Source organism: Myotis myotis, unplaced genomic scaffold (assembly GCF_014108235.1).
Source record: "Myotis myotis isolate mMyoMyo1 unplaced genomic scaffold, mMyoMyo1.p scaffold_m19_p_10, whole genome shotgun sequence".
Taxonomy (NCBI): domain Eukaryota; kingdom Metazoa; phylum Chordata; class Mammalia; order Chiroptera; family Vespertilionidae; genus Myotis; species Myotis myotis.
Window position 1 is genome coordinate 39,490,310 of NW_023416314.1, and position 23,373 is coordinate 39,513,682.

General features: G+C 39.1%; 1 protein-coding gene, 1 non-coding gene and 1 pseudogene across 4 annotated transcripts in view; all 3 read left to right on the plus strand.

Moving 5' to 3' along the window:
- Positions 1–23,373, plus strand: part of RAB6A (RAB6A, member RAS oncogene family) — a 45,740-nt gene that overhangs the window by 11,443 nt on the left and 10,924 nt on the right. The window contains exons 2-6 of one of the 3 annotated variants that reach the window (XM_036325027.1): positions 9,592–9,650; positions 16,301–16,354; positions 17,724–17,751; positions 17,883–17,988; positions 19,821–19,932. In XM_036325027.1, the coding sequence (XP_036180920.1) occupies positions 9,625–9,650; positions 16,301–16,354; positions 17,724–17,751; positions 17,883–17,988; positions 19,821–19,932 (326 nt within the window). In that variant the 5' untranslated portion in view covers positions 9,592–9,624. Of the gene's footprint in view, positions 1–9,591; positions 9,651–16,300; positions 16,355–17,723; positions 17,830–17,882; positions 17,989–19,820; positions 19,933–23,373 lie in introns of all 3 variants that reach the window. The other 2 variants (XM_036325026.1, XM_036325025.1) reach the window with 2 other exon arrangements.
- LOC118664665 lies at positions 5,276–7,151 on the plus strand (annotated as a pseudogene).
- On the plus strand, positions 11,360–11,494 carry LOC118665573. Its single transcript, XR_004970679.1, has one exon. It is a non-coding gene; the product is annotated as a small nucleolar RNA SNORA21 (small nucleolar RNA).

The window sequence follows — 23,373 nt, forward strand, 5'->3', positions numbered from 1 at the left end:
GCAATCCCATATACATGTCATTGCAAATATTTTGGTTTGACTGCTAAAAGATGAGGACCTATTGGTATATTGTTGACATGCATGAATATAGTTACCCACAGAGGCCTTTATTTTTGGAATATTTTCTTTGATACGTTTTTGAGATGTAATATTTTAGGATCTCTAGATCATTGCTATCCAATTGAACTTTCTGTACTGGTGGAACTATTCTATATTTGTGCTGTTTAAAATGATGATGACTAGGGTGACTGAGGAACTGATTTCTGAATTTTATTTCATTTTGATTTCAGTAGCCTCATGTGGCTAGTTAACCCTTTATCTGTACTTAACCATTCTCTTAAAACTGAAGGCTATCCCTTCAGAAATTTATGCATAAGCACCTAAAATTATTTATATAATCAAGGTGAGTTAAGTTGATTATAATAGAGAAATAGAGAATGTGATGCCTCATACATTTAGACAGATTTTAGGCCACCTCTGGACTAAAGATATTTGATGTGTAGTATTTAAGGCTGCACAAAATCCAGTCAGAGTTTTTGGATCTCTGTCCTTGATGTCTATCATAATGCCTTTCATATAGGTGACCATAAAATATTGACTGTACAGTCATTAGGAATCTGGATAAATAGTTTTTCTTCTTTAGGAAGGTGACAGAAGTATCATCATACATTAAATAAATAGGAAAACAGATGACTACTGAAGTTACTACTTATTTGTAAACTTTTATATTTGTTTATTGTTATTTAATATGGAATCTTTCTTTCCTTTGGCCTGTGAGATTATTATAGTTACTGTGATATGGGGAAAAGTCCTGGAGCAGGAGTTAGGAAAACTGAATTATAGTCTTTGGTCTACCACCTTATAAATTATGTACCCTTAAAGAGTTCACTTTTTAACCTCTCGATGTCTCGGTTTCCTCATATGTAATATGAGAAGAATCTTCCCCCTTCCCCATATAGTATGGCCTGTATAGATGGTCCTCTGTAAGTTCCACCAAGGGATTTACTGTCAGAACCCTCTCATAGTCCTACTTATTTAATCTCACAAAACTTCCAGAAATTGAAAGTGGTTCCTCTTTACAAAAAGACTGAGTACATTTAGTTTTAAATAAAACATTCCTTTGTATTCTCAAAATTCTTCAGTTGAACTTTCCCCTCCAAAATATTGTACATTTGTTTTCAAAATCTCTGATACTGTAATAATTGTAGTTTTTTATGTAAAACAATCTAAATAGTTATTTCATCCTCATTCTGATTGATAGTCTAAATATTGTGGTGATTTATTTTATTTTTCAGAATTTTTACATTGGTGCTTTGTTATGGATTGAGTCGTATCCTTCTGAAGTTCATATTTTGTTTTTTGTTTTTTTAAAATATATTTTACTAGAGGCCCGGTGCACAAAAATGTGTGCACTCGGGGGGGAGGGGGGGTCCCTCAGCCCGGCCTGTGCCCTCTCGCAGTCTGGGACCCCTCGGAAGATAACGCCCTGCTGGCTTAGGCCTGCTCCCGGGTGGCAGAGGGCAGGCCCAATCCCTAGGTGCAGCCCCTGGTCGGGCTCAGAGCAGGGCCAATCGGGGTTGGGGCGCTGCCCCCTGTCACCCACAGAGCAGGGCCCATCAGGGGGGTGGGGCTCTGTACCCTGTCACGCACAGAGCAGGGCCAATCGGGGTTGGGGCGCTGCCCCGTCACACACAGAGCAGGGCCGATCAGGGGGTTGGGGCGCCGCCACTCTCACACTCAGGGCAGGGCCTATGGGGAGGTTATGGCTCTATCCTGTCACACACAGAGCAGGGCCCGTGGGGGAGGGGAGTTGGGGAGCTCCCCCCTATCAGGCACAGAGCAGGGCTGATCAGGGGGTTGGGGCGCCTGCCCCTGTCACGCTGATCCCGGTGCCGGGAGGCCTCTCGGCTCCGCTGATCCTGGTGCTGGGAGGCCTCATGGCTCCGCTGATCCCGGTGCTGGGAGGCATATTACCTTTTTACTATATAGGGTAGAGGCCTGGTGCATGGGTGGGGCCGGCTGGTTTGCCCTGAAGGGTGTCCTGGATCAGGGTGGGGGTCCCCACTGGCGTGCCTGGCCAGCCTGGGTGAGGGGATGATGGCTGTTTGCAGCTGGTCACACACCCTTCAGGGTAGGGGTCCCCACTGGTGTGCCTGGCCAGTCTGGGTAAGGGGCTGAGGGCTGTTTCAGTCTGGGGGTGACTGAAGCTCCCAACTGCTCCGTTTTTTCTTTTCTTTTTTTTTCTTTTTTCTGGGCCAGCTTTAGCTTTGAGGCTTGGCTCCAGCTCTTAGGCCTCTGAGGCTGAAAGTAGGTTTCTGACCTTTGCTTACAATGTTGTGAATCTGCTGGCTTGAAGTCCGGCGGTATTTGTTATATTAGTGTAGATTGATTTTTTACAGAGAGGAAGGGAGAGAGAGAGTTCGAAACATCAATGAGAGAGAAACATCGGTCAGCTGCTTCCTGCACACCTCCTACTGGGGATGTGCCTGCAACCAAGGTATATACCCTTGACCAGAATCGAACCTGGGACCCTTCAGTCCACAGGCCGACGCTCTGTCCACTGAGCCAAACCGGCTATGGCTGAAGTTCATATTTTGAAGTTTAACCTCTAGTATCAGATGCAATTGGTTAAGATAAGGTCATTCTAAGGTAGGGTGGGACCCTATACCAATATGACTGGTGTCCTTATAAAAAGGGGAAATTTAAACATAGATGTAAATAGAGAGAATGCCATATGAAGATTAAGGCAAAGATGAGGGTAATGTTTCTATGCACCAAGAAATGCCAAGGATTTGCTGCAAACCACCAGAAGTTGGGGAACAGATTTTCCTCAGAGCCTTCAGAAGGAACTAACTCTGCCAACACCTTGATTTTGGATTTGTAGCTTCCAGAACTGTAAGACAATAAATTTCTATTGTTTATCCATTCAGTTTGTGGTACTTTATTATAGCAGTCCTAGAAAACAAATACAGTACTTAATATCCCTTTGCAATCAAATATAAAACTCAAAAAACTTCTGAAAACTTAATGGACAATGTATATTTCCTGTCCAGCTGAATTTTTTGAATAGTCAGATTACCAAATCGTGTGAGTAAATCCATGTTTTGTGGCTTCCTGACAGTATATTTGTTTGCATACATAATAATAATATCAACTGACATTTGATTGCTTACTACGTATCAGGCCTAACTAATTTAATCCTTAAAACTGACTCTATGAGGAGGAACCAAGATGGCGGCGTAAGGTACAGACCTGTGCGTGCTGCCTCCCACAACAACATTGAGTCTACCAACTATAAGACAAACAGCTATCATTCAGAACCATGGGAAAGCTGGCCCAGTGGAAGCTCTATAACTGGAAGGAAAGAAAGAAGAGCATTGAGACTGAGTAGGTTGTGCAGAGGCTCCACAAACAGAGGTATGGAGTCACACACCAGGCGGGCTGCAACTGGATGCGCGGTTTTTTTCCATTGGAAGGGGCTGCAGACTCTCGAGTCCACTGAGCTTGTTTGGGGCGGGATTCTGAGGTCCCAGACTCCCTACGGGGAGAGGCGGGACGGCCTTGCAACGGGGCGGAGAGTGAGAGTGGCTGTCTCGCGGAGCTGCCCGCCGGGGAACGCGGGGATGTGGAGTTGCGGTGAGGTGAGGAGTCGAGGAGATGCCATTGCCCTTTGCCCCGCCCTGGTGATTCGCCAAGAACAGAGGTGTGGAGTCGCGCGCCAGGCAGGCTGCAACTGGATGCGCGGTTTTTTTCCATCGGAAAGGGATGCAGACTCTCAAATCCACTGAGCTTGTTTGGGGTAGGATCCTGAGGTCCCAGACCCCTACGGGGAGAGGCGGGACGGCCTGGCAACGGGCCAGAGAGCGAGAGTGGCTGTCTCACGGAGCTGCTTGCCGACACTCGGGGACTTGAGACGCGGAGTCGCGGAGAGGTAAGGAGTCCCGGAGATGCCATTGCCCCTTGCTCCACCCTGGTGATTCCTGGGGACTCCACCCTACTCAATTTACATCCCACCCAAGCTGTGCAAGTGGCACAAAGGGAACCACCAGCGCTTTTGCAGCCCAGCCCAGCAGAATGCAGATTTCAACTCCTCACATACATAAGGGACACACTCAAGAAGCAGAATCAGGTTCGGAGGAAGCTGGAGCCGGACCCGGCTGGGCCGGCGACGTGGAACCGCTGTACCAGCAAACGCACAGGCAGGTCCACCAGATCCAGTCTCACATGGGACGCTGGGAGACGGCAGACAGGCAATCTGTGCACTTGATAGAAAACGAAATCCAAGTAAGCATACCAGATAGTCAGCCACCAGGAAAGCCTGGAGATTTTGTCCAGCAAGGAGTTGCCCAACAAAGGACAGAATGCCAAACTTCGTGCTGCTGAGATGGCCCCCGTGAGGCCGAGGCGGCCCCGGGGAGGTTGAGGCGGCCCCGGTGAGGCTGAGGCGGCCCCGGTGAGGCTGAGGCGGCCCCGGTGAGGCAGAGACGGCCCCGGTGAGGCCAGGACGGCCCGGTGAGGTTGAATCGGCCCCGGTGAGGTCGGGACAGCACTGATGAGGTCGGGACGGCCCCAGTGAGGCTGTGACGGCCCCGGTGAGGCTGAGTCGGCCCTGGTGAGGCTGCGACGGCACCGGTGAGGCTGCGACGGCCCCGGTGAGGCAGAGACGGCCCCGGTGAGGTTGAATTGGCCCCGGTGAGGCCGTGAAGGCCCCGGTGAGGCCGGGACGGCCCCGGTGAGGCCGAATCTGCCCCAGTGAGGCTGGGACGGCCTCAGTGAGGCACAGACGGCCCCGGTGAGGCTGAGATGGCCCTGGTGAGGCAGCGACGGCCCTGGTGAGGCAGCGACGGCCCCGGTGAGGCTGGGACGGCCCCTGTGAGGCTGGGATGGCCCCTGTGAGACTGAGACGGCCTCTGGGAAGCTGAGAAAAATACCACATGAACTCACTCATTTATGTATTATAAGGACTATTATAGACTGATGAACAAAAATGGATACAGAGGCAGAGCAGCATTGAGCAGACTGTCAAACTACAGTGGGAAGCCTGGGGATGTTTGGGGGGGCGGTAGGAGATCAACCGAAGGACTTGGATGCATGCATATGAGAATAACCAATGGACACAAGACACTGGGGGGTAGGGGAGGCCGGGGGAATGTCAAGGGGGGAAAAAAGGAGACATGTGTAATACTCTTTGTAATACTTTAAGAAATAAAAAAAAAAATGACTCAGCTTCTTGGAGAAGTGGTTGATTTCAGGGCTAGGGCAGGGAAAATAGAAAATGAACCTGGAGAGCCACCTGTGCTACCTCCTGATGTGAGTGCTTCTGTGCGGTGCTCTTGCCAGGTGCTCTTGTTGTGACTACTGGCACTGTGCTCAGTCAATGTGCAACTTCTCAGTGAAGAACATTGATAGGCCGTATGGTTAACCTTGGCAAATACTGGGGCTTCCTGTGCATCGTCACCAATGTGGCCTCACAATGAGGCAAAACAGATAAAACAGATGTAAACTTTACTTAGCTTGTCGACCTGCCCACCTGATAAGCTGAGGGCGCCTTACTGATCCTGGCTTTCCCTGGTAACTAGTTTGGGAAGCAGGAGCCAGGGACTAATGCTGAGATCAAAGAGTTCCCTCCCGTTTGACATGTATAGCAAGATCTGTGTGAACTGAGATGAGGCCCACTCTCTGTGGAAGTGGATGAAAGTCCAGCCCAAGGGGAGGGGCATCCTGGGAAATGCCATCAAATGGAACTTCACCAAGCGTCTCATTGACAAGAATGGTTGTGTGGTGAATCAGTACAGAGGCATTCCCATTGGAATACCATAGTAATAATTACTGTGGGCAAGATTAAGATCCATTTGATGAATGTTAAAATTAGTGAGAAAAAGTTTGGGAAGATGCAGCACATTTATATTGTCTCAAAGTATCTCTTCAAGATATTTACACAGTAATAAAAATATATAATAATACATAAAATGATAAATAAAACAGTAAGCTTATGGTAGGGAAACTGGAGATCACTGTAACCAAGTGATGAAGGTTAACATTTCAAAGATTAAGACATGTTCCCCTTGTTAAAGTTGCACCCAAGAGAGACACATCGGTTCTGTGGTAGTCATGCCAAAAATGCATGACCTGAATCTAGTGAAAAAACTGACAAATATAAATTGAGGAACATTATACAAAACAACTGACCTGTATTTTTCAAGTGTCAAGGCCATGAAAGCAAGGAGAGATAGGAAATGTTAGATATGAGAGGAGACTAAGGAGGTATGACAACTAAAGCAATGTGGGATCCTGGGTTGGATCTTGGGACCAGAAAAAGGGAATTAGTAGAAGAGCTGGTGAAACCCAAATAAGCTCTATAGTTTAGTTAATAGCATTGCAGCACTTAATTTCACAGTCTTTATATACTGGAATTATCTGTACTATTTTTGTAACTTTTCTGTGAGCTTAAAATTATTTCTAAGTAAAAAAAGGATTTCTTAAGATAGATATTATTGTTATTCCCATTTTACTATGAGGAAGTTGAGGCACAGAGAAGTTAAATAACTTGTCCCAGTTGGATATAGTTAAGTAAGCGGTCAAGCTGGGACTTCAGCTCAACCATCTGGTTCTAGACTCCAGTGCTAAAACACTAAACTACCCTACCTTTCCTTGATAAATTTTGTGTAGGTGGAATATGTGCAGAAAGTATAGAATACTTAGATGTTCCTCAAACAAAAAGAATAAAAAAACTAATCACTTCTGGAAAGGAAATCAGTTAAATATGTTAGATAAGATTAAGTGTTTCTTGGGTATTTTCCAGTAGTGGACTTTAGTAATTTATATGACAAAATTTTTAATACATGCAACTTACAGTTAAGAGAGGAAGATGAGAATTAGCTTTTAGGCCCGTGAGTAATGTGTCACGCTACTACATTAGGGCACTTAAAATGTCATTAGGAGATAGGAATTTTTCAGCTTCCTTATAATCTTCAGGGACCACTGACCTACATGCAGCCGTCGTTGACCAAAACATGGTTATACAACACATGACCATATTTAGATTTAAAATAAATCTGTTGCCCAGCCAGCATGGCTCAGTAGTTGAGCATCAACCTATGAACCAGGAAGTCACAGTTCGATTCCTGATCTGGGTACATGCCCAGGTTGCAGGCTTGATCCCCAGTGGGGGACAAGCAGGAGGCAGCAAAATCAATGATTCTCTTTCATCATTGATGTTTCTATTTCTCTTTCTCCCTCTCCCTTCCTTTTTGGAATCAATAAAAACATATTCTAAGAATAAAATAAATGTCTTATGTTTTTATTTATTTTTAGAGAGAGAGGAAAGGAGAGGGAGAGAGAGAGAGAGAGAAACATCGATGAGAGAGGAGTATCATTGATTGGCACCCCTACTAGGGTTAGAGTGCAACCCCAGTGGGAATCGAACTGGCAACCTCTTGGTTCCTGGGTTGACCCTCAACCGTTGAGCAAAACTGGCCAGAGCCAAATCTGTCTTCTTAATATGCTTTTCCCCCTGGTTATTTCTTTCTTTCCTTGTGTTATTTGAATTCGTAGTCTTTTAAAAATCATTCCATATTAATTGCTTTATTAAAATTGGGAAGGTAAACATTTTTTTCTTTTATTTAATGACTAGAGGCCCGATGCACGAAATTCGTGCAAGGGGCAGGGCCCTCGCAGCCACAGCGGCTTACCTTGGCCCTCGCAGTCCCAGCTTCGTCTGGAAGGATGACCAGTCTAATTAGCATATTACACTTTTATTATTATAGATTGCCCTAGAATTTGTGGCATGCAGCTGTGACTTATAAAAGTCTACCATTAATTGATTCCTGTCCCCTTCTGGGCAATGTAAGGACCTTAGAACTCTAACTATACTTACCACTCCTCCTTTTGACTTTAAAGTACTATGTGTGTGTGCCCTAGCTGGTCTGGCTTGGTGGATGGAGCGTCAGCCTGCGGACTGAAGGGTCCCGGGTTCGATTCTGGACAAGGGCACATGCCTGGGTTGTGGGCTTGATCCCCAGTGGGGGACGTGCAGGAGGCAGCCAATCAATGATTCTCTCTCATCATTGATGTTTCTATCTCTCTTTCCCTCTCCCTTCCTCTCTGAAATCAATAAAGATATATTTAAAAAAAATAAAATACTATGTGTATTTTAATTGTGTGTGTGTCTGTATAAAACCCTATAAGGTGTTATTTCAAACAATGATTACTTAGATTTTTTAGTAAGGAAAACTTTTTACTGAAGTACAGCATAATAGAAAAGCATGCAAGTTATAAGTGTACAATTTGAATGAGAAAATTTGCTAGTCAAATTTTCGTCCTTACAAAATTTATTTCTTATTGTAAATTAGTAAATTTGGTGTTCTGGTTTTAAAAACTTGATTTCCTAAATATTATTTTAAGTATGTCCCTATGAACTGTATCTACTTTTATTTTTCCAAGAATGCAAGGATGTTGCAGGCTGTTGTCTTCCAGAGTCTGACTACCTTAGTAGTGAATGCTGTCAACTTGGTGAAGTTTCTTTTCATTGATTAATTTTATTCAGTGCCAGGCAGGGACCAACACTATTAGTATATCCATGAAGAAGACAAGATGATCTGCATCTTACTCTTTGTAAGTTGGGGAGATACATTAGTAAATAAATGCACAAATAAGATAATTGGAGATAAGTGTTTTATTGCCAATTTAAAAAATGTGTTACTAAGAAAAAGTGGATCAGGATTTTTTCCTTATGTTAAATTTGTACACTTAGACTGAAAGGTTTTTGAGTAAAGTTAATGATGGCAAAGTATTATGCTAGGACTTTCCATGTTACTTCTTCCTTTCTTTTTTTAATCCTCAACCGAGGATATATTTCCACTGATTTTTAGAGAGAATGAAAGAGAGAGGGAAAGACAGAGAGAAATTTTAATGTGAGAGAAACACATCGATTGGTTGCCTCCTGCACGTGCCCCTACCAGGGCCAGGGCCAGGGAGGAGCCTACAGCCGAGGTACGTGCCCTTGACCAGAATGGAATGGAAACTGGGAACCACAGGCCGACACACTATCCACTTAGCAACACTGGCTAGGGCTCCATGTTACTTCTTTCTCATTCATAGACAGTCTAGTTCTTTTAGCCCTCATATTTCTCCCAGGACTCTCCAGTCTTTATATTCCCAGGGATTATGCTTTCATTCATTGAATTAAGTAGACCTGAACCTCAGTTTCTCCAGGTTACTCTCCAGGAAGTTAATTATAATTGCTTCATGATCTAATCCTAGTTCTTTTTGTTAGGGCCCAAGAAATATCTGCTTTGCCTATTTGTGAATTAAGGATATCAACATGATTGTTTTTCCTCCATCTTTTCTCTTCATTTTCCTCAACTCTTAACTCAGTAAATACTCTTTACTTGTGCTTTTAATTTGAGAGGTTGTTATCTGTTTAATTAGAAAAAAGCATTTCAATAAACTTGGGGCTTTGTGTTTTTTTCATTATTGTTAGAACCTTTGCAGATATTTCCCATTGAATTTAATTGCAGTTCTTTGTAAAAGTATTTTTCGAGAACCCAATGTAATGTGTTAACTGAGTGAATTTTTTCCTTTTAATTTCAGTTGGAAAGACATCCTTGATCACCAGATTCATGTATGACAGTTTTGACAACACCTATCAGGTATTTTGTTTTTGCCAACTTACTAGTTGTCTCTATTTTGTATGTTATAAGTAATATATGGTGTCCCCCCCAAGAATATATACACTCTTCAAATAATTATTAATTCCAGTGGGTTAAATCTGAAAAGAAAGAAACATCAGTTGAGCTATCTACTTTTAGTAATGTATACATTTTTTGGGACACCTTGTATGGTGTTTTTAAAAAATTCACATGCAGTCATGGAAATAAAAGCACTTTGTAATCTGTAAAATGCAAAGTATAACTGATTTTGCTCATTGTGTTCGACATCTTCATGTGATTCTGTATTTCTTCCAAAGCATATTGAAAGATTATCGCTAATACCATCTTGGCTAGAAGTAGGAATGATTGTAAATATTCTCTTACAGAGATTTTGTTCTAGTCTAGGATTCTGTGACATTTTGACTTACACTTGAAGTCAAGAATAAAGGAGATTTGGGAAATTCACCAATATGTGGAAATTAAATAACACATTCCTAAATAACCATTGGATCAAAGACAAAATCACAAGGGAAGTTAGAAAATACTTTGAGAAAAAAGAAAATACAATATACCAAAATTTATGGGATGCAGCTAAAACAGTGCTATAAGGAAAATAAAAACATTAAATCAGTAATTTAACCTTCTACCATAAAAAGCTAGAAAAAGAAAAGTAAACTAAATCTAAAGCAAGCAGTAGGAAGAAACTTTTAAAATGTAGGTTTTATTTTTATTCATGTATGGTGAGGCTAACAGATTAGGGGATTATTGCCATTGAAAAAATCTGTTGTACTCACAGATCCCAAGAGGAGGAGGATGCACCATGCCATGGGAGGGAGGCGCATGGGGAAGTTGTTGAGTTGGTTAGGAGGTGAGAAGTGGGGAATGGGAAACGTGGGCAAGAGCCTTTATTGTGGTTTTGTGGGAAGGATAGATGAGACCAGGAAAGCAGATTTAGGATTGCCTAGTTTGAATAATTTCAGTGGGCTCTGGGTCCAGGAACCATTCCTAGTTGTCTGGTACCTGGCTCTAGAATGATGGGGCTGGGGAATAGTGGCCCTGAGTGTGATACATGAAATGATTGGAATTATGGGCTCAGGATTGGTTGGTTTGCATATTAAAGGTGCTCTCACAGGCAAGTTTACTATTTCTAGGAATTGGTAAACTCTGGGAGGGCCAGTCTCCCAGATGTGAAAACAAAACAAAATAAAGACATGCTTAATTCAGAAGCGAATAAAGATTAAAGCAGAAATATATCTAAGACTAGAAAAACAGTAGAGAAATGCAATGAAACTAAAAGTGGTTCTTAGAAAGGATAAACAAAATCAACTAACCTTGAGTTAGACTAATAAATTTAAAAAAGACTCAAATTACTAAAATCAAGATTGAGGAGAAGACATTACTACTGACTGCAGGAATTAAAATGGATTGTAAGAGAATACTGTGAATAATTATGTCGACAAGCTAGATAGCCTAGATCAGTGGTTGGCAAACTGGCTCACGAGCCACATGTGGCTCTTTGGCCCTTTGAGTGTGGCCACGAAGTTTCAATTGCACTGTACGTGCACGCCCGCACATGGTATTTTGTGGAAGAGCCACACTCAAGGGGCCGCAGTTTGCTGACCACTGGCCTAGATGAAATGGTTAAATTCCAAGAAAGATACAAGAAGAAATAGAAAATTTGAATGTATCTATAAGAAGTAGAGATAGAGCCCCTTTTAAAAGCACTCGTTGGGCCTCTTGCTGATGACCCACTGAGCCGTCAAGAAAGGGCAAAGGAAAAATACCGCTTTTGGGTGAAGCGGCAGCGTGTTGTGTTCTTTGCTTCAATCCGTGGTGTGACAAGGAAAAAAATAAAAAATAAAAATAAATAAAAAAAAGAAGTAGAGATAGAATTAGTGATCAGAAACTTCTCACAAAGAAAATCCCAGGACTAGATTCTCATCTCTGAAGACATCTGTTCAATTCTACAAAATATTTAATAAACAGCACAAAACTTCATCATCTTTCAAGAAACAGAACAGGAGGGAATACTTCCCAACTCATTCTGTGAGGTCAATATTAAGTCTGATACCCAAACCAAAGACATCAAAATTAAAACTGCAGACTGATATTCTTTGTGAATATAAACATAACAGTCCTCAACAGTTATTACCAAACTGAGTTTGGCAATGTGTCAGAAGGATTATATACCATATATAAAGTGGGATTGGTAGGTTGGTATCAGGATTACAAATTGTTCAACATATAAAAAGTAATGTAATACACTGTACGAATAGAATAAAGGACAAAACCACATGATCATTTCAATGGACAAAGAAAAAGAATTTGACAAAGCCCAATAGCCATTCATGGTAAAAAAAAACAACAACAACAATACTGTTTAACAAACTAGAAATACAAGGATCTTCCTAAACATGATAAAGGGTATAAGTGAAAAACCACAACAAATATACTTAATCTTAAAAGGCTGAATGCTTTTCTTTAAGATCAGAAACAAAATAAGGATGTCTGCTCTCAGTTCTACATATGTTTAAGTTTTATGTATATCTAAGTTATATGTATGTATTTTAGTTTGAACTGCATAATTGTAAAATAAAAATAAAAGAACAAACTAAGAAGAAAACATTAGTAATCTTTAAACCAAGTGCTTTCACTGAGACCCTAAGCATTTGCAAAACTTTCTGTATTAACTTTTTTAAAAAATATTTTTTTATTGATTTCAGATAGGGGGAGAGAGAGAGTGAGAGAGAGAGAAACAGAGAAACATCAGTGATGAGAGAGAATTATTGATAGGCTGCCTCCTGCATGATCAAGCCTGAAATCTGAGTACATGCTATTGACCATAGTCAAACCTGGGACCCTTTAGTTCATAGGCCGATGCTCTATTCACTGAGCCAAACTGGCTAGGGCTTTCTGTATTAACTTTTTGAAATGTTCTTGTTAAAATAAAAAAAATAAAATGACTCCTTTAAGTATCTATTTTATATCTGTGTTACTGTGTAGTTAGTATAAAAACTTGATTTCCATCGTTTTATTGTAATACTAGAGGCCCAGTACATGAAATTTGTGCTCTGGGGGGGTCCCTCAGCCTGGCCTGCGCCCTCTCGCAGTCCGAGACCCCTCGGGGGCAGGGAGCGGGCCTAAGCCAGCAGTCAGACATCCCTCTCGTAGTCCGGGACCCCTTGCTTCTTACCGTCCGCCTGCTCACTGCTCCTTACCACTCAGCTTGCTGCTCCTTAGCGCTGTCTTGGAGGCGGGAGAGGCTCCCGCCACTGCCGCTGTGCTCACCAGCCATTAGCCCAGCTTCTGGCTGAGCAGTGCTCCCCCTGTGGGAGTGCACTGACCACCATGGGGTAGCTCCCATGTTGAGCGTCTGCCCCCTGGTGTCATAGGGACCAGTTGTTCTGCCATTTGGTCAATTTGCATATTAGCCTTTTATTATATAGGATATCAGATGTTAATCTGATTAAAGGAATGATTACTTTTCATAGTTGTTAACTGCCACTGTCTCAATTATTTATCAAACCATTTTTATTTTTTTTAAAGTTTTTAGGGTAAATTTAAAATCTGAATCTGGTTCTATTTTTGGTATGTATTTTCCCGCAAGTTTAATATGCTTTTTATAAAGTAGATCACCCCCCAAATCAATGAATTAATTAACACTTAAATAATGTGAAGCTGTAAATTAAGATACATGGGAAAATTCTTTAACCTTTGGTTTCTTCTACAATTATTGTCTTCTCTATTTCCATAAAGGAAATGAATGTGAGGCAGCAGTAATGTCTTATTTATCTTTTTTTTTAATCTTTATTGTTGAAGGTATTACATTGGTCCTCCTTTCCCCCCCATTAATCTCTTCCAACCCCCTCCCACTCATTTATCTTTTATAAAGTTTTGAATTAGTGTCATGTCAGCATTCAAGATGCTCCAATAGCTGATAATGTTTATTTTCCCTGGAATTTTTTTCTGTTTCCCTGCTGTTGACTTCTTTGCCATAATAGCTCTGCTTGGTATAAAATTAACTGAAAAGAAAAGCAGCAATAGGTTGTTTTTCAGGTTAATTTTGATCTTTGAGTTCAGTGGTATAAATGTCCCCAAACTAGGATGACGTAGTGGAAGCAGGAGACTGTTGTACAATTTATCATAAAGTCTGACTGTACTAATTTAAAAAAACATGTGTTGGCTATGAGATCTGAAAAATGACAGTTTCTGTTTGTAGCTATTAAAAATTATTTTTGGCTGTTTTTAACAAACTTAATAACATTAATAAGTGACATGAGAATTATTTTTAGGTGAAAGAGAGTTTGAGTTTATCAGTGAAGGAGTGGGACAAAGAAAGTTACTCCATAGCGCAGCTGAGAATTTATTTTTCATGTCAAATAATTTTAGAGGTAGGGTAGTTCAGGAGGTATTTGGCAGCTCCATGGGCATCTGGGACCAAGACTCCTCCTAATTTTCTGTTTAAACAAACAGATCTAATATATGACTTTCATATTGAAGTTTGCCGCATGGTTATTGAATGTTTCCTAGAGTTTTATTATCCACATTTCAGGCAGGAAGGAGAAGTAAGATAAAACCAAGGGTATACCTGCCAACTCAGAGAGCCCCATTTATTTAAAACTCAAAGAAGACTAGACAATGTAGTTTTTTTGATGGAAAAAGTATGGATTTAAATAAATGTTTGTGTTATTAAGGAAGAAGGGGAAGATGGATATTTGTGTGGGCAATTAGCTGCTTCTACCATAGTGAGTAGATGAAGTTCTCCTGATGAGGTTTCTTAAATGTAGCCATATCTCATTCCTGTACATTGTTCAGGTTTGTCAAGTAGATACTCTTGCACAGTAAGTTCAAGGTTATAAACCTGTTATCCCACTGTATATCCATTCTCAGATGGAATGTCATAAAATGGAATTAGGACTTCGCTTATATGTGCTTAAGCCCTAAATTGAGAAACATTATTGAAATACATAGTCACATAGTTTAAGATAAAGGAGGAAACTTCTTTCTGTGTGTGTGTTTTTTTTATAAAAGTTTCTGTGTAACTGAAATCTATAAAACACTGCTCAAATGTTGAAGACCTAAATAAATGGAGAGATGTCCCAGGTAAATGGATTGGAAGACTTAATATTGTTAAGATGTCAGTAGTAACTACCCAAAGCAATCTATAGATTCAGTGCAATTCCTATAAAAATTTTTGCCACCATTTTTTGTAGAAATTAAAGAGCCAATCCTGATTTGCAGTAGCCAAACAGCCTTGAAAAAGAAAAGTAAAGTTGGAGAACTAGTACATCCAGATTTTAAAACTTAATTCAAAGCTACAATAATCAAAATAATGTGATACTGGCACAAGGATAGACATATAGACCTATATGGAATATAATTGAGAATCCATAACAAAATCCATGTATCTATTGACAGTGGATTTTCCATAAAGGTGTACTGGGCCCAACCTACAGAATGGGAGGAAATATTTGAAAGGTACATGTCTAGTAAGTGTTTAATATTCAGAATACTATATGAAGAACTACAAATTGTAATAAAAATGACAAACTCAAATTTTAAATGGGTGAAGGACTTCAATAGGCATTACTTCAGAGAGGATATACAAATAGCCGAAAACACATGAAAAAATTCTCAACATCAGTAGTCATTAGAGAACTGCAAATCAAAACCACAATAAGATTCCACTTCACACCTACTAGGATAGAATTTAAAATAGTGCAGCCACTGTGGAAAAGTCTGACATTTCCTTGCAAAGTTAAATACAATTACCATATGGCCCAGCAATTCCACTCCTAGATATAAACCAAGGATAATTGAAAACAGGAATTCACAATAGCCAAAAAGTGGAAACAACCCAGTTGTTCATCAATAGATGAATGGATATACTGTAAAATGTTATTGCTTAATGGGTACAGAGTTTCTATTTGGGGTGATGAAAAGGTTTTGGAAATAGATAGTATTGACAGTTGTATATCATTGTGAATGCGATTCATGCCATTGAATGGTATCCTTGAAAATGGTTAATATGTCAAATTTTATGATACATATATTTTGCCACCATTTAAAAATAAAAACTATCTTTAAAAATATATCAGTGTCAATGTAGGTTCATCAGTTACAACAAATGTAACATTTTGGTGGGTAATGTTGATAATAGAGGACGTTGTGCATATTTTGGGAGTATATCTTCCTCTCAGTTTTGCTGTGAACTTAAAACTACTCAAAGTTTTTAATAAAAAAGTGGTTAAGGGATATATCTAATAAACATATATTGGAAAGAGCTTTTACTTCCAACTCTACAACAGAAGTTTTGTGTCCTTAGATAAGTTATTTAACTTCTCTGAACTCCAATATTGTTATCTCTACAATGAGAAAAACAGCGATAAAAATAGCTAACTTGCAGAGATTTATGAGGATTAGAGATGATCATGTGAAGGGCCTAAAAGAATCCCCAATACACAGCAAGTACTAAATAGGTGGAAGAAACCATTATCACTGAAACTTTTGTTCATTCTTACTTGACTACAATGTGTTTATGTTTATTCATTATTTCTACCACAATCAGAATTCCCATTTGAACCCGAAACTGCTGACCGCCATTAAACTATTATTATTATTTAACTTCTTTGTTTTGGTTTGGTTTACAGGCAACAATTGGTATTGACTTTTTATCAAAAACAATGTACTTGGAAGATCGAACAGTGAGTAATGTTTTCCATGTGCAATTTTCTCAACTCTCCAGGATAGAAAATGGTGATCAAACTATAATCAATGATTGTCACTATAGAAAGTACTTAGCAAACTTGCCAAAGTTAATTTATAGGTCTTGAGAAAAACTTATTACAGAATGAATAGGTCTTAGCACTCTGACTTCTTAACCCCAAGTGAAACCCAAAAAGGAGAGAAAGCCAAGTTATTTATAAAACCCTGAAGGCCCTAGGCTTGTTAAACAGAATTCGTCGTCCTGATTTAGAAAAATGGTAACAAATATAGCATTGAGATATTTAGAGCTGCTAAAGACCTTTTGAATGCCACTGTTAAGGCACTCAGAAAGATTTCATTTGAATTTGACAAAACTTGTGAACTTCAAGGTTTTATTTGTCAGAATATGATGTATACCAAAGTGACTGTAAATAGAATGTGTATTTATTTGTTGGATTTGTCTTCCATCTTTAGGAATGTTCCCTTTAATAGGTACAATGTAAATTCTGTATTCTAGTCCACTACCTCTTGAAGAGATTTCTATCACCTAAACAGTGACTGTCTTAAATGCAATATTTTGGGACCTATACCCCAAAACATTTTATATCTAATATTATTTCTTATAAGTGTGTGTTTTCTTTTGGATGTTTTCTTTTATGTTTTAATATATAGCATGCGATTTCTTAAAATTTGAAAGCTTAGAAACAGTTTTATAATGATAAAAGAGCTTAATGCCTGTTTTTAGGCTTTTCTTCCTCAAATGTGAAAAAGTAAGAAAGTAAAATTTTTATGTAGGGTTGCAAAAAGATACTCCTCTTTTTTGTTAGATTATATACAGTGTTCTGGGAAGAGGTGTGTGGGAGAAACATAATCAGAGTAGTCAGAGACCCAATTTCAGAGTGTTCCAGACCCAATAGAAAAGGGACACATTTTAGCTTCAGAGAGGCTTTCTGAGAAGCATTAATTCCTTTACTGTGATAGCCTGGGCTGCTCATTGACTTTTCCCTTTGTTTTTCCCTGTTATGCTTACTATTTGAACATGAACAAAGTCTACTTTTTGCTATCCAGAAGGCATAGGATTCATAGAGAGGAGGTGGAGGTGGGGGGGATGGAAGCTGTATTTCTGATTCTGTGAAGAATTTGCCATTGCCATTTTTAAGTCATGTATCTTCAGATACATTTTTATATTACTCTCTTTTGAAAAAGGAAAGTTTTGTGTTTTCATTCCTCACATCCCTGCAACCTTTTGCATGAGTCTTTGTTTTACTTCCTTTCTACCCCTTTAAAAAACATTATTTCTTTTTTATTTTTAGTATGAGTTTGGTTTTTTTTGGTTTTTTTTTTTATTCATTTTTTCCCATCCCACAGATCAGGCTGCAGCTGTGGGATACTGCGGGTCAGGAACGTTTCCGTAGCCTCATTCCCAGTTACATCCGTGATTCTGCTGCAGCCGTAGTAGTTTACGATATCACAAGTAGGTATTGTGCAATGGGTTGACCTTGCTTGTTTGACTGATTTTGTTGTTAGGTACGATTGCAATTATGGGACACAGCAGGTCAAGAGCGGTTCAGGAGCTTGATTCCTAGCTACATTCGTGACTCCACTGTGGCAGTTGTTGTTTATGATATCACAAGTGAGTGGGGGGGAATTATGCATTTCTAATCTTCTTTCAACCTTTAGCTTAGCTGAATGCATGTTCTTGTCTTGTGCTTGTTTTCAATACTGGCATGCAAAAATGAGTTTTATCATAGCAAACCTTTTCACAGATTGGCTAGGTCAGAAATATTTGCTTGGTGTTTGTACCAATACCCTTTATTCTACTGTGCCACATTTTTTTGTCCTGGAAATTTTCCTTTGGGTTTAATTATGAATCCTCTCCAAGGCTTTCTTAATATATCCTATTATCCCTAAGTCACATCATAATTATGGTTGGAAGAACATCTTTTTTATTTAACTTGATCTCAGACTTTTCTAAAAATAAAGTAAATCTGCATTTAAGCCTCTTGCCAAGTTTTCCAAATCTTCCAAGGCTTCTGTTGAGGCTATTAAAAACTTCTGCTAGCCTACTTTTCCCTGCTTTTCCCCTTACAGCCATTCTTTCTCTATAGAGGAAGGCAGAGAAATCATAATGTGGAATCTTCTATTAATCATTTTCATTTGAATATCTGGAGTCTATGATTGACTGACTTGCTTTGTTGCTAACAAATTACACTTTCATTTCTCCCCAAGAAAATAAATAGACTAAAGTATTGTTCTTCCTTTTTCTTTTCCCTAGAAACTGAATAATGCCTTTAGAATTTTATGTGACTTTAAATGTTCCATGGAGCATTGGTGACTGATAAGGAAATGCTCTCTGATTAAAATTATCTTTGTAAATTGTTTTTTAAAAATATATTAGGCAATATTAAGCATCATTCTATCTAGTGGTCCATAATTTATAGAAAAACCAGGATAGTACTCCATTATCAACAAACTATTGATTTGAGCAAGTAATAATATTCTCATACATTTTTGCATATCTGCTCAACCAGAAGTCCTGTCTACTTAATAATAATTGCAATAGCAGAATTATAAATTACAAGTTTGCATTCAGAGACCTTTTATTTTGGTTAGGTGCTATATGCCATCTTTTCTTGAAGCTTTACTTTGGGTTGCTACTTGTTTAAAAAACTGTATGTTCATTATTGTGCACTGACAAGTTTTGCAGCTTTAAAATGTTTGTGCTTACTTTAACCAGATCAAGTGAAACCGTATGTATTTTTCTTTAAAAATTGTGCACAGGTTAAAATATTAGTAAACTATTTTTTTAAACTATTTTTTTTTTTTTTTAGCTACTATGAAAAATATTGAAGTATTCTACTTTAGAATCTAGTGCTAGAAAAGATGGATTTTTTTAAACAAGTGATTCTGGTGCATTATACAAACTTCAAGTTAAAGTGATCACAAACTGAATAAGCAATGCAAATAGAGTGGTGTTGAAAGCTATTTAAAGGCTTTCCAAATTTTCTGGATGTGTTGGGTCTTACTGGCTGACATACTTTTGGAGATGCTTTCTTTGTCATGTTTGGTATATGTAAGTAATCAAAAAATATTGTGGCAATGTAACACCATATTATCTGCCATAGCTGTCCTTACATTAAAAATTTTTTTTCAATTACATATAGTACATTGCACTCATTTAGTTGTGTTCAACATTTTAAACCACTATAAAAGGAACCTTGAGGATTTTATATTTGTGATTTGTTTAGACTACTGACAGTTATATTCAGATAAAATGGAGTTATGTTACAGGCACATTAAAAGTGGGTCCTAATGTGCCAGCCTCCTTCCAATTTCCAGGGCTTTTTTCCCCTTTCTTTCTTTTTTCTTTCTTTCTTTGTTTACGTGTCTTCTTTATTTTTTGGTCCATCACATGGGGAGGCATTTATAATAACATTGATGTCTCTGTTCACCCTTTTATACCAGATGTTAACTCATTCCAGCAAACTACAAAATGGATTGATGATGTCAGAACAGAAAGGGGAAGTGATGTTATCATCATGCTAGTAGGAAATAAAACAGATCTTGCTGATAAGAGGTATGGAGTGATTTTGTATGTATATGAAATGTTTGGTTTATTTGTTAAGTAGTCTGTTATTTTTAATATTACTGAAGAATTGTTTTTAAAATAACATGTTAAATCCTTAAGTTTATGTCCCCTTTTTCTTTAGTGTGGGAACCTGAAATATAAACATTAAACTCAGCCCTTAAAGGAAAATGAGGTTTTTTTGTTTTAGAAAAGCCCATGTATAAGTAACTCTTGTGCAAAATTGTTTACACATAAAGCTAAATTTTGCATTTTTTAGGCCTCATAAATATGAGCAGTGTTCTGTTAAGGAACAAAATGTTTCCCCTAGCCCCGTGGTTGGCAAACCGCGGCTCGCGAGCCACATGCGGCTCTTTGGCCCCTTGAGTGTGGCTCTTCCACAAAATACCACGTGCGGGCGTGCACATACAGTGCGACTGAAACTTCGTGGCCCATGCGCAGAAGTCGGTTTTTGGCCTGGGCGAGTCTATTTTGAAGAAGTGGCGTTAGAAAAAGTGGGGGGTGTCGTTCGGTTGGTCAGGTGTCGGTAGAGGCAGCACAGGCGGGCCACCGGATACGCAGTGCAGGGGAGGCGCCAAATATCAACAGTACTTAAACTGTATAGGTAGGTTAACAATGTACCTACCTATATAGTTTAAGTTTAAAAAATTTGCCTCTCAAAAGAAATTTCAATCGTTGTACTGTTGATATTTGGCTCTGTTGACTAATGAGTTTGCTGACCACTGCCCTAGCCGGTTTGGCTCAGTAGATAGAGCGTCAGCCTGCGGACTGAAGGGTCCCAGGTTCGATTCCAGTCAGGGGCACATGTCTGGGTTGCGGGCTCAATCCCCACAAGGGGGTGTGCAGGAGGCAGCCGAACAATGATTCTCTCTCATCATTAATTTTTCTATCTCTCCCTCTCCCTTCCTTTCTAAAGTCAATAAAAATATATTTTAAAAATTACTCATAATAACTAAATAGACACTCTTTTGGTAGTCTTCTTATAAATATTCATTATAATCCAGTGGTGTGGGTTTTTTTTCTTTTTTAAGTTGTTTGGTTGAGCCAGACTGTGTAGTTGAACTGAATAGCTTGATTGTGATACCTTAATCAAATGAGGAAAGCCATATTCAAGTCACAGGATGCAAAATGTATTAACATTCACTATCAAACCCATGGCTTCAATATCTGCCTTTAGCATTACTAAGTGATCTTCTTGATATTCTTTCTGCTTTAAATAGTCCTCACCATTTTACTTAATAGTGGAAGCTTTTACTATTTATTTATTATTTGTTCATGAGTCGGATATTGAAATTCAGGCAATAAACTTGTGCTATTAATTAAAACGTTGCAAAGAAATCCACTATGTTCAAAGACTTGTGGAAATGTTAAGCCCATTGCTGGCCAAGGTACTTCATTTGGAATTGGCAGTACAGTGACAAAAATTTTTTTATAATTTAAAAGTAAATTCAAAGTATCTTTTCATCTTTTTAAAATTCTTATCCAAGGACATTTTTCCATTGATTTTCAAAGAGAGTAGAAGGGAGGGGGAGAGACAGAGAGAGAAACATCGATGTGAGAGAGAGACATCAATTGTTTGCCTCCTGTATGCGCCCCGACCAGGGCGTGCAACTGAGGTAAGTGCCTTTGACTGGAATCAAACCCTGGACCCTTCAGTCCACTGGCCGATACTGTATTCACTGAGCCAAACCAGCTAGGGCTCATCTATTTTTTATGAAAAGTTAAATGTCACTTTCTTTGAGAATTACTTTTTTGGGGGGTAAAAACATGAAGGAAAGGCTAGAATATATCTTTCAATGTCTCAATTTAAGCACCTAGATGTTCAGTACTTTCTGTTCCCTATAGGCCAGTGATCCCCAAATGTTTCAAACATGGTAAATATGGCTTATTAGAACCTCTTTTAAGATTCTGGCTATAAAGGATCATGGTCAACTTTTAAAATTTGGGCGGTTTTAACCCTATTTCTAGGTATTATGTTAGTCTAAAATAGGGCCCTTGGAAATGTATTTTAGAGAATTTTCCTTAGGTGATTGTGACAAAATCAAACCATAGTTGGGGTCATTGCTATAGCTAACATTCAACCATTTTATTAGGGTGACTTAAAATTCTGCAACTAGAAATGGTTTTTGTCTGGAGTCCTTCACATGTAGGGTTTACAGACTAATAATCATTCAAGAAGTATTTATTGAATATCACTTATGTTTCAGAGGATGGTACTCTAGGGTAGAGTAGTGAACAAAAAAGGTAAGTCTTCACGGAGTTTTTATTTCAGAGAGTGAACCAGACAAAATAAAGCAGGGCAAGGGAATATGAAATGTCAAGGGTGAGTTTGAAATATTAAATGGCATAGCAGTAGAAGATCTCATTGAGTGAAGATCTCATTCTGAGATCTCAGAAGTCATCATTGAATGGTGACTTCTGATTAAAGACTCTAAGGAAGTTAACTATGCAGATATTTTAAGGAGGAAAAGTCCCAAGGCAGATGGCTCAGAAAATGCAAAATCCCTAAATTGGGACTACACTTAGCTTTTTTGAGGAACAGCAAGGAGGCCTGTATAGCTGGTAAAAGGAATGATGGAAAGACTAATAGGCAATGAGGTTAAAAAACATACACACAATAATGAAGGCCAGGTCATGGAGAGCAAACCTTGTGTGGTGATTATTGGTCAAATTCAGATATATTTTGAAGATAGAACTTTCAGGATATATTGATACAATGGATGGAATACATGCTGATGGATGGAATATGCGGTCTGAGAGAAGGGGAAGGATGACACCTATATTTTTGGTCTGAGTAACTGTCATTAATCGAGATAGGAGAGACTGCATAAAAAGATGCTTTGGAATGTAATATAATAACTTCAGTTTTGGTCTTTTTAAGTTTATAATGGTTATTAGATATCCTAATATCTTATTAGATGTCAGGTAGGCAGTTGGATATATGAGTCTAGAGTTCAGAGCAGTGGTCTAAGATAAGTAAGTTTTGGAGTCATCAGCATATAGATGGTACTTTAAACCATGAGACTGTGTGGGATCACCAGGGGGACTAATTGTAGATAGGAAAGAAGTCCAAGAATAAGTTTGAGGGCACCTGACAGAATTATTATTTTTAAAATATGTATTTTTTATTGATTTCAGAGAGGAAGGGAGAGTGAGAGAGAGATAGAAACATCAATGATGAGAGAGAATCAGCACAGCCTTACACTAGGGATCGAACCCACAATCTGGGCATGTGTCCTGACTGGGAATTGAACCGTGACCTCCTGTTCAACCATTGAGCCATGCCTGCTGGGCTGACAATTATTTTTAGGAAATCCACACTGCTAAAGCATTCAAGGCTAAAGGTTTATAGATTGTCAACTTTCAAACTGTTAAGAAAAAGTGTGTTATTTAAAATTTATATACACACACAAATTTATAGAGCTGAACACC